We start from the raw sequence: 13,051 nt of genomic DNA, 5'->3' as shown, positions 1-13,051 counted from the left end.
GTACGTTCTGTCTGTTGGTTACAGGTTGTTCTACCATTGGGAGAAGGAAAGAGGGCTCCTTTGGGGGGGACAGTGAGGCTGTGATTAAGGGAGAGCAAGTGGCACACAGAGAGAGACGAACGCTAGTCTACTCCTTAAGTCACGGATGACTGAACCTAAAAGTGTAAAATAACCCGCTGCTAAATTATCATGTTGTCACTATAAAAAGGTCAAATTACAACACGACACAACATGCATTAAAGCCCATTACTGGACATCTGGATCTGCTTCAGAACAGCAACCGGTCAAGATCTTGCTCAAAAGACACTTTGGTGAAGTTAAGGTTTGACATTAGTGCTCCCTACATGTAAGGCCAAAACAACGAGGGTAAATATAAAACAGAAGGCTGTCTAAGATGCATCCCACACGCAACGGCAAGAGCAAACCATAAGCAAACTTAAACAGGAAACACACACACACACACCACAGAGTAGTTTCCATCAGCAACAGCCCCCCTGGCAAAACACACACTGCTTTTCCTCAAGATACTTTATATATTATTGTATTGTGTGTTACTTGTTAATACAGAGAAATGTCTGCCTGATCGCCAAAGCAGTTTGTCTCTGACATCTCCCTGAACCCCGGAGGAGATCATCTGAAATACACCCACTCCAGAGTGATGCCAGGGACATAACTGACCTACATCTAAACTTTTACTCTGACAGCTGAGCCCATGAAATGAAATCCCTGAATCCACACTGTCGTTGTGCAAACGTACAAAGCAGATGGGAACGCAAGGAGACATTTCCACAATACTTACTCAAAGGTGAAGAAAAGTCCACAAGTGATTAGAATAAGGATGAGGGTGAGGTAGAAAACCCCCGTCTGTTTCGCCATCATAATCCTCCCATTGCAGCAAAATTTATTCCGACCAGGGAAGGACTCCCACTTCCTCCTCTTTGGGGTCCTGTGCTTGTACGGGGTCTCCATTGGTGTGGAGCTGCGAGTGCTTATCTGGCTGTACTCGCACTCTCTCATGGACTCAGATACCCCGAGATGCATCAATCGCTGCTTCAAATCCCCACAGCTGAGTTAATCCCGGGGCAGATGTGCCTCTGTGGAGAGAACAAACCAGTTCAGTTAACAGGCCCGGATCACTACTCTTCAGACAGATGCCTGGGGTGGAACAAAAAAAAAAAGTTTATGAAAAGTACGAGACACACTTCCTGATATTAATGACATCTAGCCAACACACACACACACACACACTACATGAGGATGTAGCTTTTTTTTTTTTTTTTAAAGGCGAATCTAGTCTCCAGTTAATTCATCAAAGCTACAAGTTAGCTCAGTCATTACAACAAGTTTAGCTAGTCTAACGTTAGCTAACTCGGCAAATAAATTCACCAACAGCTTCACACATACCATAACGTTAATAGCGCCATTGTTAGCAGCCTGGTTAGCCTTTTTTTTTTTATAGCAACTCAATCTAAAGTGCCGCTAAGGCTAACGCGGCTAGCAAGTTGATGAGGTGAAGTTAATGTTAGCACGTTGGCCAACTTTACAATTAAAAGCTGCCTCGCCGGTCACTCACTTCACCCAACGTTAGCTTCTGACTCTGGCTCTTTTCTACTTAAACTCTCCCAGTCGAGAGGAGGTAAATCGAAGGTTTCGGTGGGCTCCACATCACACCACGGACGCGGCTTCACATCCCCCGGTCGTGTGTTTCTGCTCCGCCTGCTGAAGCGACAGCTGAAGCGCTGCCTTACCGAAGGAAAGTAGCGCTGGTCGTCGTGCTGGGTGTTGTCACGTAGCTGCTCCTCTCGTTACCCAGGTTTGTTGCGACCCGTGGACAAAGCGAAGAACGCCATTGTATTTATTTTTTAGAAGTTTAAGGGTAAAAAAAACAAAAAAAAACGAGTTTGAAATTGGCACCTCGTCGCCGATGAAGAACTTCGTTTAAAATAAAATAAAAAATCCAGAGAAAAGACCGCACGACGGGGCTGCTCTCAGACGAGCTCCAGCATCCCGACGAACCGAGCCGGACCTCACAGCCTTTATGTCCAAGTGTGTCACAGCAACACACGGAGAATGATCACCGGCGAGCTTCGCCGTTCGGCCGCGGTTTAGGAACAAAAAGTTGCCGCGTTCCCCGAGACGCGTGGAGGCGACAACCCCTCAGACTGTATCCCTCTACACGGCGCTGCCACCCTCGCAAACAACAAACATCAACATGGGAGCAGAGCGGAGCCTCCCAGCCTGCTCCTCCCCCTCCAAGCGAGGCTGAACTGAGGAGGTGCAAAGGGAGGACGGGCTGTTAAAGGGGTTCCCAAACTGTGGTCCAGGGACCTCCAGGCGTCCGTTAGAAGGTCTCCACTAGCAGGGGGGCGTCCAGGGGTTAACTGTAGTCAAAGCAGTGCAAGTTAAGGAACCTTTTGATTTTACTCTTTTGATTTTACATTTCATATTCAAGCTGACAGCTTGCTGCTAACACTGGGGTTAAAGGGTAAGAATATTCAATATTTTTGTTACTGTCAATAAATCCCACGAAAAGTCCGAAACCAAATATGTCTGACTAAAGCATATTCCTGTGTGCCATTAAGCTACGTTGTTGTCGAAGAGATATTAGAAACACACATTTGAGCCACACCATAGAACCAGGTGAAATGTTCCCTTTTGACCAGCGTCGTTTATTTTGAGTCAATTCCAATACACGGTCCTGCTAGAGTAAAATACTCACTCGCACACTAATTCTGCGACAGAAAATAATCCCCAATAAATACACAATACCCCCCTGTTTCTTAAAATTATTATTATTCATATTTTTGGCAGTTTTATGCCTTTTAATAGCCGACACAAAAGAGTTGGCTGGAATTGAGGTGAGAGCGAAATGGGGAATGACAAACTGAGGACACCGCGGTCAGCGCACCAACCCTTAGGCCACGAGTCTGCCCCCCCCCCCCCCCCCCGCGAGTGACGTTTGCTAAAAACTACAATGCCCAGCTGTCTTGGCCCTTTTTTAGAACAAACTGAATTATATACTTAGAACCTGTGTTTTTAAAGAGTAATGTCTTCAAAAGGAATGAATGGAATTGGGGCTGAGAACCAGGAAGTCATACAGTATTTAGAGATGGACTCAGAGATTGTTCTCCCAGTGGCCAACTGTGGTACTGCAACAAAATCCCTTGTAGACAGAAAAGGATTCTCCCCATGGACTACTATTGTTACTGGGTCTGTAAAACTCTAGACAGGACACTTCAAACTGCTCAATTAATATTCCTAGTATTATGATTCGCGATTTTTCTTGGTGTGGAACTGCCCTTGATCCCAGCCCCCCCCCCCCGTAAATATGAAAGATGGGTCGTGATTACGCTTCAATTAAGAACGAGACAGGACAGTGAAATAGTGTGTGGCTACAAGCACCTCTAGCTGTCCCCCAGAATATAGAGTTTAATGCAGTATTATTTCACACTTGGACATGAGTACAGTTGGAGATAGATGTGTTGTAAATGTATGATGCTCCTTTATTTACCTGCTCTCACCTGCAAACAAATGCTATTCAGTAATGTTTCCTGGAACAGGAAGCAAATTTATCGCATAAATCAACATAATTTAGGAAGATCATCAAATGACAAAACATTATCATTGTCTATAAATATATAAATCATTCAATGCACGGGGGCCCGATTAGTCATATTAAATCAGGCAATGATGTCGCCTCATGGCTCGTACCATGTAGGTACAGTTCTCTGATGAAGCAATTTCCTGTTCAGCCTGCATGAATTCTGATGATTGCATCATCAGCCTACAGTTCTTCTGTCATCTGTCCTCCTCTCAACACCCACACACGTGCAAGCACACACGCTCACACGCGCACACACACACACACACACACACACACACACACACACACACACACACACACACACACACACACACACACACCTCCTCATCTTAGTTCTGAAGTCACCCGAGCGGTTTGGCTCATTTCCGCCCACAGACGAACGATCATCCACTTCCACTGGAAAGGAGTCTGTCTGCATGTCATGTAACGTGAGAGGAGGACAATCAAACATGTATTCCTATTGTGCTTTTATGAAAGTAGAATTTAGCGTTCAGGCAGATCGATCTTATCGGTTTGGATATGAAACATCAGCACACGCACACACACACACACACACACACACACACCACATTTCTTCTTATAGAGAGTTGGCTGAGGATATAAAGTTTCGAAGGATGTGGTCATGTACAGTACTGTGAGCTGGAGCTGTTGAAGCTTGTGTCGTGCGTTTGAAAACTGGCAGAGATCATGATTGGCTGTGCCGCTGCTGGGCATGTGAAGCTATCAAGTGGCACATGTTTCACTTAATCTGTTGGAAAGCCGTGGATGTTTTCAATGGCTGCTAATGAGCTGTAAGCCCTCCAGTCTTAACCGTGGGGCTCGTCAAGAGCAACGTGATGACATACGGCTGAAGCTGTGTTTGTGTTGGGAAATAAGTGGACATGATAGGGCCTTTGAGTTCTAATCCAAGAACAACATGGGCCTGGATCACATCCTGCCAAGGCCTCATCCAGGCATTATTGTTTCGCTTAGAAAGCTGGGCTGGCTGAAAGCACAAAGTGACATCAAAGCCTTATCAAGAGGCCAATACTGTCCATAGCCACAGTTATTGGACTTGGCCTGATCTGGTAAACCCGGCAGACACACAGTTCACCCCCACGCATAAAACATTTCCCTGGAAAAAGGTCAGAGCCGTCTCTTTTGTGTTCGCCCCCAAAGCTCATTCATCTACCTACGTTAGCGGTGAGAGGCAGCAGGGCATGGTACCCGGGCCAGAGGTAGCCAATGACTTGCCCGGCTTCCTCTCAGCCACCACATCCATTCTGTCAGAGCTCGATGACTCAGCTTCTCAGAGGCACAGGAGTGTGGGAGGATTTCTCCTGCGGTTGGCTGCCTACGTGAAACGCATCCTCCATCGCCGAAAAAAGTACAGCAAACCCACTTTCCATCCAATCTCTTAAATGATTGGGATTGAAAGCGCTCGCAGGTATGTGGACTACGTCTCTGTTTGTCATGTGCGGGTGCATACATGTAACAACAATGCAGCTGAAGGTGCCCAGACATACCCGAAAGCATAATATGAATCATTTCTTTTTCTGCAGAAAGGTGCTTTAGTTAAAAATCAATCAACCACCTCTCAGGCTGCTGTAATTAGTTTTGAAGGTGTCAGTAAGATTTTAATAAGATCAAGATGAGTGATTGTACCGCTCTGCAGCCAAGCAACCCGGCTAACAATCATTCTTTGAAAACCCAACCTGTTCGTTGCCTGTGTTGTCAACGTTAGGAATGTTGTCTTTAAAGAGAGCAAAGTGAATATGAAACTACAAGCATGCCGACAATTCATCATAATAAAATGATCTTTGATTTGATATTGGGAAATCTCTAGTCAGGGATTAGTAAAGACAACATTTCTATGATTGTGATAAAGTCGTGTCCGTTGAAAGCCACACATGATCTTGTCGTGTATTTCATAGTTCAATTAAGAATCAAAAGAACAAAAAAGACAAATTAACATGAGAGGAAAGTCCTTGTCTTCAGGGATGCTTAAATCCAGTGCAGCAGGTCATATACTTACAATAGTTAACATGCACTTCATGACAGCAGAGGGAAAACTAAGATGAGCTCATATGGGACACACACAAAAAAAAATCTTACACTAAAACAATACAAAATGGTATGCAGAGAAAGCATAATAAAACACGTTCATTTACCATAATGGAGAAACAGAGCAGACAAACAAAATCACCAATATTAAAAAATAAATATATTATTCCCCAGCCCTGCTGTGGTCTCAACCGTCTGTCATGACCACAGTCTGGGACATGGTTAGCAAGGCGGGAGGGGATGACCCTCAGGAGAGAAAAAGGCCCTTTAATTGGAAAACACGTTGATATGTCACAGAAGGAAGAGCACAGGTGTAGACAATAGAATTAATGACAGCCGAATTCCATTTAGCTGCTTCCGTCTTAGGGTCCTGGTATATGCTAATTAATGTCACACTGTCAGCGTTTACTGGGGCACTTGAGTAGAACAGAGCCATCAATAATGTTATTAGCAACCTCTGTGCTTTTCCTACTACTATAAGTCAAAATGTCTCCTGTGAAAAAGGCCTATGATGCATAGTGCAGACAACACATGCAGTTTAGATCAAAGGGGTCTGGTAAGCATCTCTCTGTTTTTCACCAGAGCCCTTTCTAAATGTAGGAAGAAGAACACAAGTGCCTTAAGAGTTTGTATGGTTGGGTAGTTATCACTGTACGGGGCTGAGAATGGCTGTAGAAAGGTCACGGACCTCCGTCTTCACGGGGGGGGGCTCTTAGAGGAGCTGTTCAAATTGAGTGTGGGGTCCCATGAGTGTGATACGTATTCATGATACTTTCCATTGGACACAGAACAAAACGTCATCAGTATAGCAGTATCAGGTCACCAATAAATGGGTTAACCAATTCATTACTGCATTCCTTTTGAAATCTGCCCATACGTTGTACAAAGAAGAAGAGATGCATTGAAGGCCAGTATTTTAGAGTGTATAAGTATAAAGGGACTAAAATCAGACCATGGTAGCTGTAAGACCTATTTATAAATGTAAACCAACATAAATGATTTTCTTTCCCTCTCTGGCTGTCTGCTCACTCTCATGGTTTCACATTGCATACGTGTTTAGAGAGTTGTTTTGACGTTGCGAAATGATCTGTGGTTCGGTTGGGAAGGAGCTAGTGTCTCATCTTAAGAGAGACCGTCTTTCCTCTTCAAAATGATTTCATTCCATGGTTTGTGAGCTGGAACGGCCACATATTACAGTCAGTACATGGTCCACTGTTCAGGAAGCACTGACCTTTTCAGGAAAAACTCACATCACCTCTTCTTCTTACTGTTCTTACACAGGCAGGCAGAGATGCTGATAATTCACATTTAAAACAGATTACACTATATCACTATATTATCATGTTTGAAACCATCAACACCTTCAAAATAGAATATATATGATCAAAAGTAATACAGCTGACCTGTTGATGTCCTGGTTGTCATTGGAGATCAAATCTAAAACGGAGATTGATGGACGGGAAACATTGTGAACATACATCAGAGACCTCTGAAGTGATACCTGAAGAGCAGCCATATTTATATTATCACAAGTCCTCATTGTATAATTTCATTGCAAGGCTGGAGGGCTCAGTCGTGACTGCTAAATGTATTTTGAATGACATCAATAAAAGGCAGTCCATGTAAGCAGTTGATGTTTGTTTTATTGGCCTAAGATTGTCTGGACATAATGCAACGTCTCCGGTGCTTAATGATGTTCATCATACATTTATTTGTGACATGTGCAGCACAGAGTATAAATGTGTATACTGAATAAAAGAGAGACATGGAGTCATACGAAAAAAGGCAAATTTTACAATGAGCTTTCGTGACATTTTGAAGGTTCTTTTTCACACGTTTCTTTTTAGAGCATCATCTAGATTCAAAAATATGCCCGTTGACATGAATGGAGGACAGTAACGAACAGAAATGTGTTCAGTTTCCCCACGTAACCTCGCCTAGATATCCTCTCACCCTGGCACTTTCACGTTTGATTACCAAAGCGATTGTTTTCTCAGCTATAATACAATGCATACAGGATTTTTTTTTTTTTTTTACATTGAAAACACCAGTTACATCTGCCATGTTCAAATTATTGACCCCATTAACAAAATATGTATAATAACAATAACAAATTTTACCAACAATAAAAGCATTTGTTATAATAGTCGGAAAGTCCCATCTCTTGCTATGCTTGACTGAGACCGAAAGAATCGTGTGCGTCCATCGTACAACGGTTTATATACACAGTGATGAAAAAATACAGACATAACACAAGTGCTTAGGAAACACAAAGTTCATCTGTGAAAGTCATTGAGGCTATGATAAATTAGACACTTATTTTAACAGATGCTCTTCTCTCATGTTGATTGGCTGGTGCAATGCTGCCTCCTCATGGCTTAAAGCACACACTGCAGGTATCTTTTAGGATTCTTCTTGTTCTCAAAAAAGGGACAACTTGCTCTGGAGTCCTATTGCACAATTTATCTTCCAGCGATGGAGACATATACATTTCAATTTGAAAAGTCAGTGTTTTTTTTTTCCCCCCACAACTGTTGGCAAAAAAGTTCAAACTACTGTACAGAGTCACATTTTAAATAAATACTCTCCATTAACAAAATGTTGATGAGTATATTAGCGTTTATAAAACTGAAAAACATCTCCACGACTCATCGACTCAAAAGGAACCACGTAATTCAGCACCAACATCTGGTGGCAGCTTTGGCTGAAAAAGTAAACAAAACGAAACAAAATGCCAAACAAAATTAGCAATCCAACACCAGCAGGTATTAAATATTTGTATTAAAATGAGCTTTCAAATGCCAAACCCACTTTTTTTTAACAGGGCCCAGAAGCTATACATATATAGAGATATTTTGTGGATATGTCTTTTAAAAAAAACAAACATTTTCTGTCATTTTGATAAATAAAAATAGGAAACCACAGAAGCATCTTGTTTGCCTTAGCGTCTGCTGTGTGAGTCCCGCCTCTCCTCTTGTCATAATTTCCCTAGGTGAAAGAGAACTTGGCAAATGATACCCACCACCCCCGCGTTGAGCACAGAGGAAATGGAGATGTCTAATAATCTGCTTTCGTACAACACAAACTCTGTCTTGTTCTCCTCCACTTTAGCCATAGCCAACAGGCCTTTAGCTGCTCTGCACATCATGTTTATGCTAGGTGGGTCCATAGGGGGGTGCCCCATGTGCAGCAAGCTGTGAGGGTTCTGCTGGTACTGCGCCATGCTAACGCCATCATCCAGGAAGCCTACCAAATTACCAACGCTGCCCTTCTGCATGGCTATGGCGCGTGCCGCTGTGGGGTCTCCTTGTGCCAGGTGGGAGAGCACAGCCACTGCCATCTCTCTGTACACCTGGGCCTTCCTCTGACCCACGTAGCGGACCAAGACGGTGAAGAGCTTCTCCTGCCGGCTGAACGGTGGCGTAGCTAGCAGGAGGTCAACGTTGCCGCCCTGGATGCTCAGCTTGCAGAGGCACTCCAGCACCAGCCTCTGGGGGGTGAGCTGGGAGTGGGGTGCTGCTGAGGGGAACGGGTCCTGGGCTTCAGCTGAAGGGCACACCATCCAGTGGAGAAGGCCGTCCAAGATGGGGAGGCAGATGGTGTCCGGATAGGTGGAGAGATCCAGCTGACCCGAGATGTTGGCCAGAGTGACCATAGCGTTCTCCCTGAGCAGACTCAGACACTCCCACCACCACTCCTCTTTGCTGCTCGACAGCCCCTGCTCCTTCTGCTCGTCTCTCTGGTAGCCAGGGGGCGACCTGTTCCTCTCCGGGTGCTGGTGGTGCAGCAGGAGCAGCCTGCCCAGAAGAAGAACCAGAGCAGGGTGGCGCGACATATCCAAGTCATTCCCGGGGATGAAGGACAGGCTCCGGACGACGTTGGAGACGCAGAGGCAGCGCTTGGCCAGTGAGTCCTGCCAGGCAGAGGAAGTGGAGAGCGGAGCCTCGTCCAGGCAGCGAGGCTCATCCTCCAGCAAGGTGATGTGGTCCTGCTCCCCGTCCTGATGCACCCTGAAGGGGTAGGAGGGCAAGGAGCGCGCAGGGTGGGCGTAAGAAAGGGCGTCCACCCGAGCACACAGGACATCATCTATGGTAGCAGTGATATGTTTCAGGGGTTGTTTCTTCCCATCGTCCACCGTGTTTTCCTCTTTGTTTTCTTTCTCTGTCTTTCCATCTGCCCGGGGAGGCGGTTCACTCCGGGGTTCGAACTGTGTTTGAATGTGTGCGGTGGAATCACCTCCGCCCGCCTGCCAGTGTAGCAAGCCGCTAGTGAACTCAGTGACGTAACCTAAGTGCTCTGTCATGTCTTCAATCAGGTCCTCTTTGTGGACAATCTTGATGGGGAGCTTATCATATTTACTGGCTTGCTTGAGTTTAGGTTTTAGCTCTGTGACAGGCGGGTCAACACACTCCTTTTTACTCTCTGCTCCTTTTTCACTCTCTTCTTCTTTTGCCTCATTCTTTCCGTCCTCTTCATCTTTGTCCTCCTTCTTTATGCTCACCTCAGACTCCTCCTTCTCCACGTTCACCTCAGCTGACTCTGGCTCCGCAGTAGTGACGGGTTGAGCTTCCTCCACGATGCCTCCTGCTTGCTCCACCTGCGTCTCTTCCGCCGGAGCTGACTCAGGATCAGGATGGGCGTTGGACTCCGTTTCCTGGTCGGGGATGACTTCTTCTTTCTGTTTGGCGGCAGGGTTCAAAAGGCCTTTCTGAGCCACTGTCCCCACCTCAAACTCTTCCAGGATGCCAAAGATCTCAATCAGGTAACGGCGAAAGTACTCCACAATCAGCTCGAGGAATCCTGGCAGCTGTTCAGACATAGAGACAATTCATGTCAGCAACATGAAGAAAGAAATCTAATTCTGATCACTTTTTTTGTAATATCTCTAAGACATATTTCCCCTTTACTGAATTTTACAGATCTTACAGAAACAGAAAAAGGTTAATCTGCAGGATCAGGTTCAAAGAGACACAGTGCATTGTCATGCTTTTACAGCGGCTGAATGAGTTCTCTGTCAGCAGTGAGGTGTAGTCATGAAATTGGTTTTTACCTGTGAGAGGGTAAAGGAGCCCACAGTGCTGTCATCGTACAGCAGGATATTGATGGTGTCTAGGGCCCATGTGCTTTCTGCCAGCAGGCCGGACTTCAGAGACATCATTACGCGCCAGGCCTCAGGCGTTCCTGGGGTAAAAACAGCAGGATTTTTGGAACCAGGAAGAAGAAAAAAAAATGGTGATCAGACATGGTCCAAATGATAAAATGGGACACTGAACAGAGTAGATCATTGTAGTTCCTTTCATGAAATGTGCCTCATGTTGTGCTAGTTCTACCTGAAAATTAGGCTTAGCGGTTCATCTAAGGCAGAGATAAAAGAGCTTTTTAGAGCATGAAATGGAATGAGCACTTTCACTTTTCAAGCTAAATGCAAAACTAGAATGAAACAATCAGGAACGCATCTTCTAAAGAGGCAACCCATCCACCTCACAGCCCTAGTCAAAATAGTAAATAATGACTTCATCTCACCAGTGTCCTTGGAGGTGAGCTTGCGTCTGGGCTTGAGAATCGGCATTGAGGCCTCCACTGATCCTGGGGGGTAGTTGAGGTCCCGCCTCAGGTTGGGAGGAAAGTGGCCGAGGGGTCCACCTCCCTGTGGGCCCATCATGGTCATCCCGGGCTTAGGCATCTTCATGGGTGACATGAACGGTGCTTTGGGCGACATCCTAGAGTCCATGGAGCGCTGGAAGGCTCCTGGGCTGGGTGCTCTGGACAGATGGTTGGCCATGGATGGAGAGTTGGAATAAGAAGATGGCTGGCGTGAGGACAGGGGAACCATGCCTCCCGATGACGACATGTAGGGAGACTGGCGGTGCCACTGCTCCTGCCCCGGCCGTCCGTCCATGTCGTCTCTGCCCATTGAGCCGTACGGCGGCATTTGCGATGGCGGCCCCTGTCTGTTGGGGTAGGGATAGCCGAGCTCTGTCCTGGACGGCCACATGTTGGGGCCGTCGGCGGCATGGTTAGGGGTGGGCCCCCCACCCATCATACTGTGCTGGCTCTGACCCGAGGGGGCCATGCGGTCGCCGCGGGGGTAGGGGTAAGGGAACTGTCCCTGGATGGGTCTGTGTTCAGAGTACCCACCACCGTAGTGGTTGTACATGTCCGGCTGCTGGTTGGCGTACTGCATGGCGTACATGTCGCTCTCGTGTCTCTTGGGTGGGGGGCCGTACATGCCGTCCATGGGCCGTTTGTAGCCCTGCTGAAGCAAAAGGTGTAGATAGTTAGTTTACAACACACAGCCACGGAGAAGTTATTCTCAACATGTCACAGCTTTAGCAGAGTTCTATAATAAAAAATAAATAAATAATAATAATAGTAATAAAACCCTTTTTTAATGACGTTAAAAAAGCATAAATGGGGCGAAAATGTCTTATTGGAAGAAACATATTACTCAGTATTTGACATGATAATTTATTCGTACAGTACATTATTTGTAGGTTAAATAATAATTTTAGGACATTTCCTGTTCAAAATGGGTTTACCCTTTTAAAGTTTGAATAGGCTGTCATATATTGTGTTCCTTCAATACATGAAGTCACAGTAAACTGTGTAGAGCTACTTTATTTACATCTCTCCCTCACCTGTTGCTGAGGGTACATCCCAGATGGATGCATCCCATATGGCATGCTGGGATACTGCTGACTGTAGCCGTCGTGTCTGAAACAGAACGGAGGGGAGAGGAGCAATAAGTCACTCGCTGGTTAAAAAATGATTAGCGACACGAATACATGTCATTTAGTTATTGCTTTGACTTTCAACAAGTGTAGTCTAATAGACTCTCCCACACACGTGGGTGCTGACCTCTGCTGTGAAGGGTATCTACTGGGAGAGTACATGCTGCCCTCACTGTTCGAAGGTCCCATGTTGTTCTGATTCCCAGGGGGACCCATGTTCCCCTCCATCCCCATGACGTGGTCCGGTCTGAGGATCAAACAACAGCAAAGTCTTCATGCGTCTGACACAATATCTGCCGTAAACATATGTTTGCGACAGTGGGCCTTCGGGCTCATGTTAGGGAAAATGCCAAAGATATAATGAGATACTACAGGTTCACCACCCTCTTCTGCTGATTAGTGTGCCTACCTCCTGTCGTAGCCCGGCCCATATGGATACTGCGACCGTTGGCTCATGCTCAAGGCTGACGGGGGTCGACCATACATGTCCTGCATGCCACCACCGGGCATCTGGCCTGGTATGTAGGGATCAGCTCCCGCCACTGCGTAGCAGGAAAACAATTGAGGTAAATGCATCAGATTGTCTTATATAACAGTGAATGAATCAACATGGACAAAATGAAAAAGAAAAAAAATGATCTTTACAGGCAACAAGCTAAAAAAAAATGTGTGT

General features: G+C 45.7%; 2 protein-coding genes across 7 annotated transcripts in view; both read right to left on the bottom strand.

Moving 5' to 3' along the window:
• Positions 1-2,303, bottom strand: part of zdhhc14 (zinc finger DHHC-type palmitoyltransferase 14) — a 36,084-nt gene extending 33,781 nt beyond the window's left edge. For 2 of the 3 annotated variants that reach the window (XM_068721743.1, XM_068721746.1), the window contains exons 1-2: positions 1,574-2,303; positions 800-1,094 (exon numbers count right to left, since the gene is read on the bottom strand). In XM_068721743.1, the coding sequence (XP_068577844.1) occupies positions 800-1,041 (242 nt within the window). In that variant the 5' untranslated portion in view covers positions 1,042-1,094; positions 1,574-2,303. The remainder of the gene's footprint in view (positions 1-799; positions 1,095-1,573) is intronic. The other variant, XM_068721744.1, reaches the window with a different exon arrangement.
• Positions 2,304-7,270: 4,967 nt separating this feature from the next.
• Positions 7,271-13,051, bottom strand: part of arid1b (AT-rich interactive domain 1B) — a 50,036-nt gene continuing 44,255 nt past the window's right edge. For 3 of the 4 annotated variants that reach the window (XM_068721477.1, XM_068721476.1, XM_068721478.1), the window contains 6 exons: positions 12,788-12,920; positions 12,506-12,625; positions 12,286-12,361; positions 11,171-11,903; positions 10,698-10,828; positions 7,271-10,454 (listed from right to left, as the gene is read on the bottom strand). In XM_068721477.1, the coding sequence (XP_068577578.1) occupies positions 8,625-10,454; positions 10,698-10,828; positions 11,171-11,903; positions 12,286-12,361; positions 12,506-12,625; positions 12,788-12,920 (3,023 nt within the window). In that variant the 3' untranslated portion in view covers positions 7,271-8,624. The remainder of the gene's footprint in view (positions 10,455-10,697; positions 10,829-11,170; positions 11,904-12,285; positions 12,362-12,505; positions 12,626-12,787; positions 12,921-13,051) is intronic. The other variant, XM_068721475.1, reaches the window with a different exon arrangement.

This window comes from Cebidichthys violaceus, unplaced genomic scaffold (genome assembly GCF_023349555.1).
Source record: "Cebidichthys violaceus isolate CVI_PGR_0920_01 unplaced genomic scaffold, fCebVio1.0.p SCAF_28, whole genome shotgun sequence".
Taxonomy (NCBI): Eukaryota; Metazoa; Chordata; class Actinopteri; order Perciformes; family Stichaeidae; genus Cebidichthys; species Cebidichthys violaceus.
Note: the sequence above shows the minus strand (reverse complement) of the source record. Positions and strands in the feature narration are given on the sequence as shown.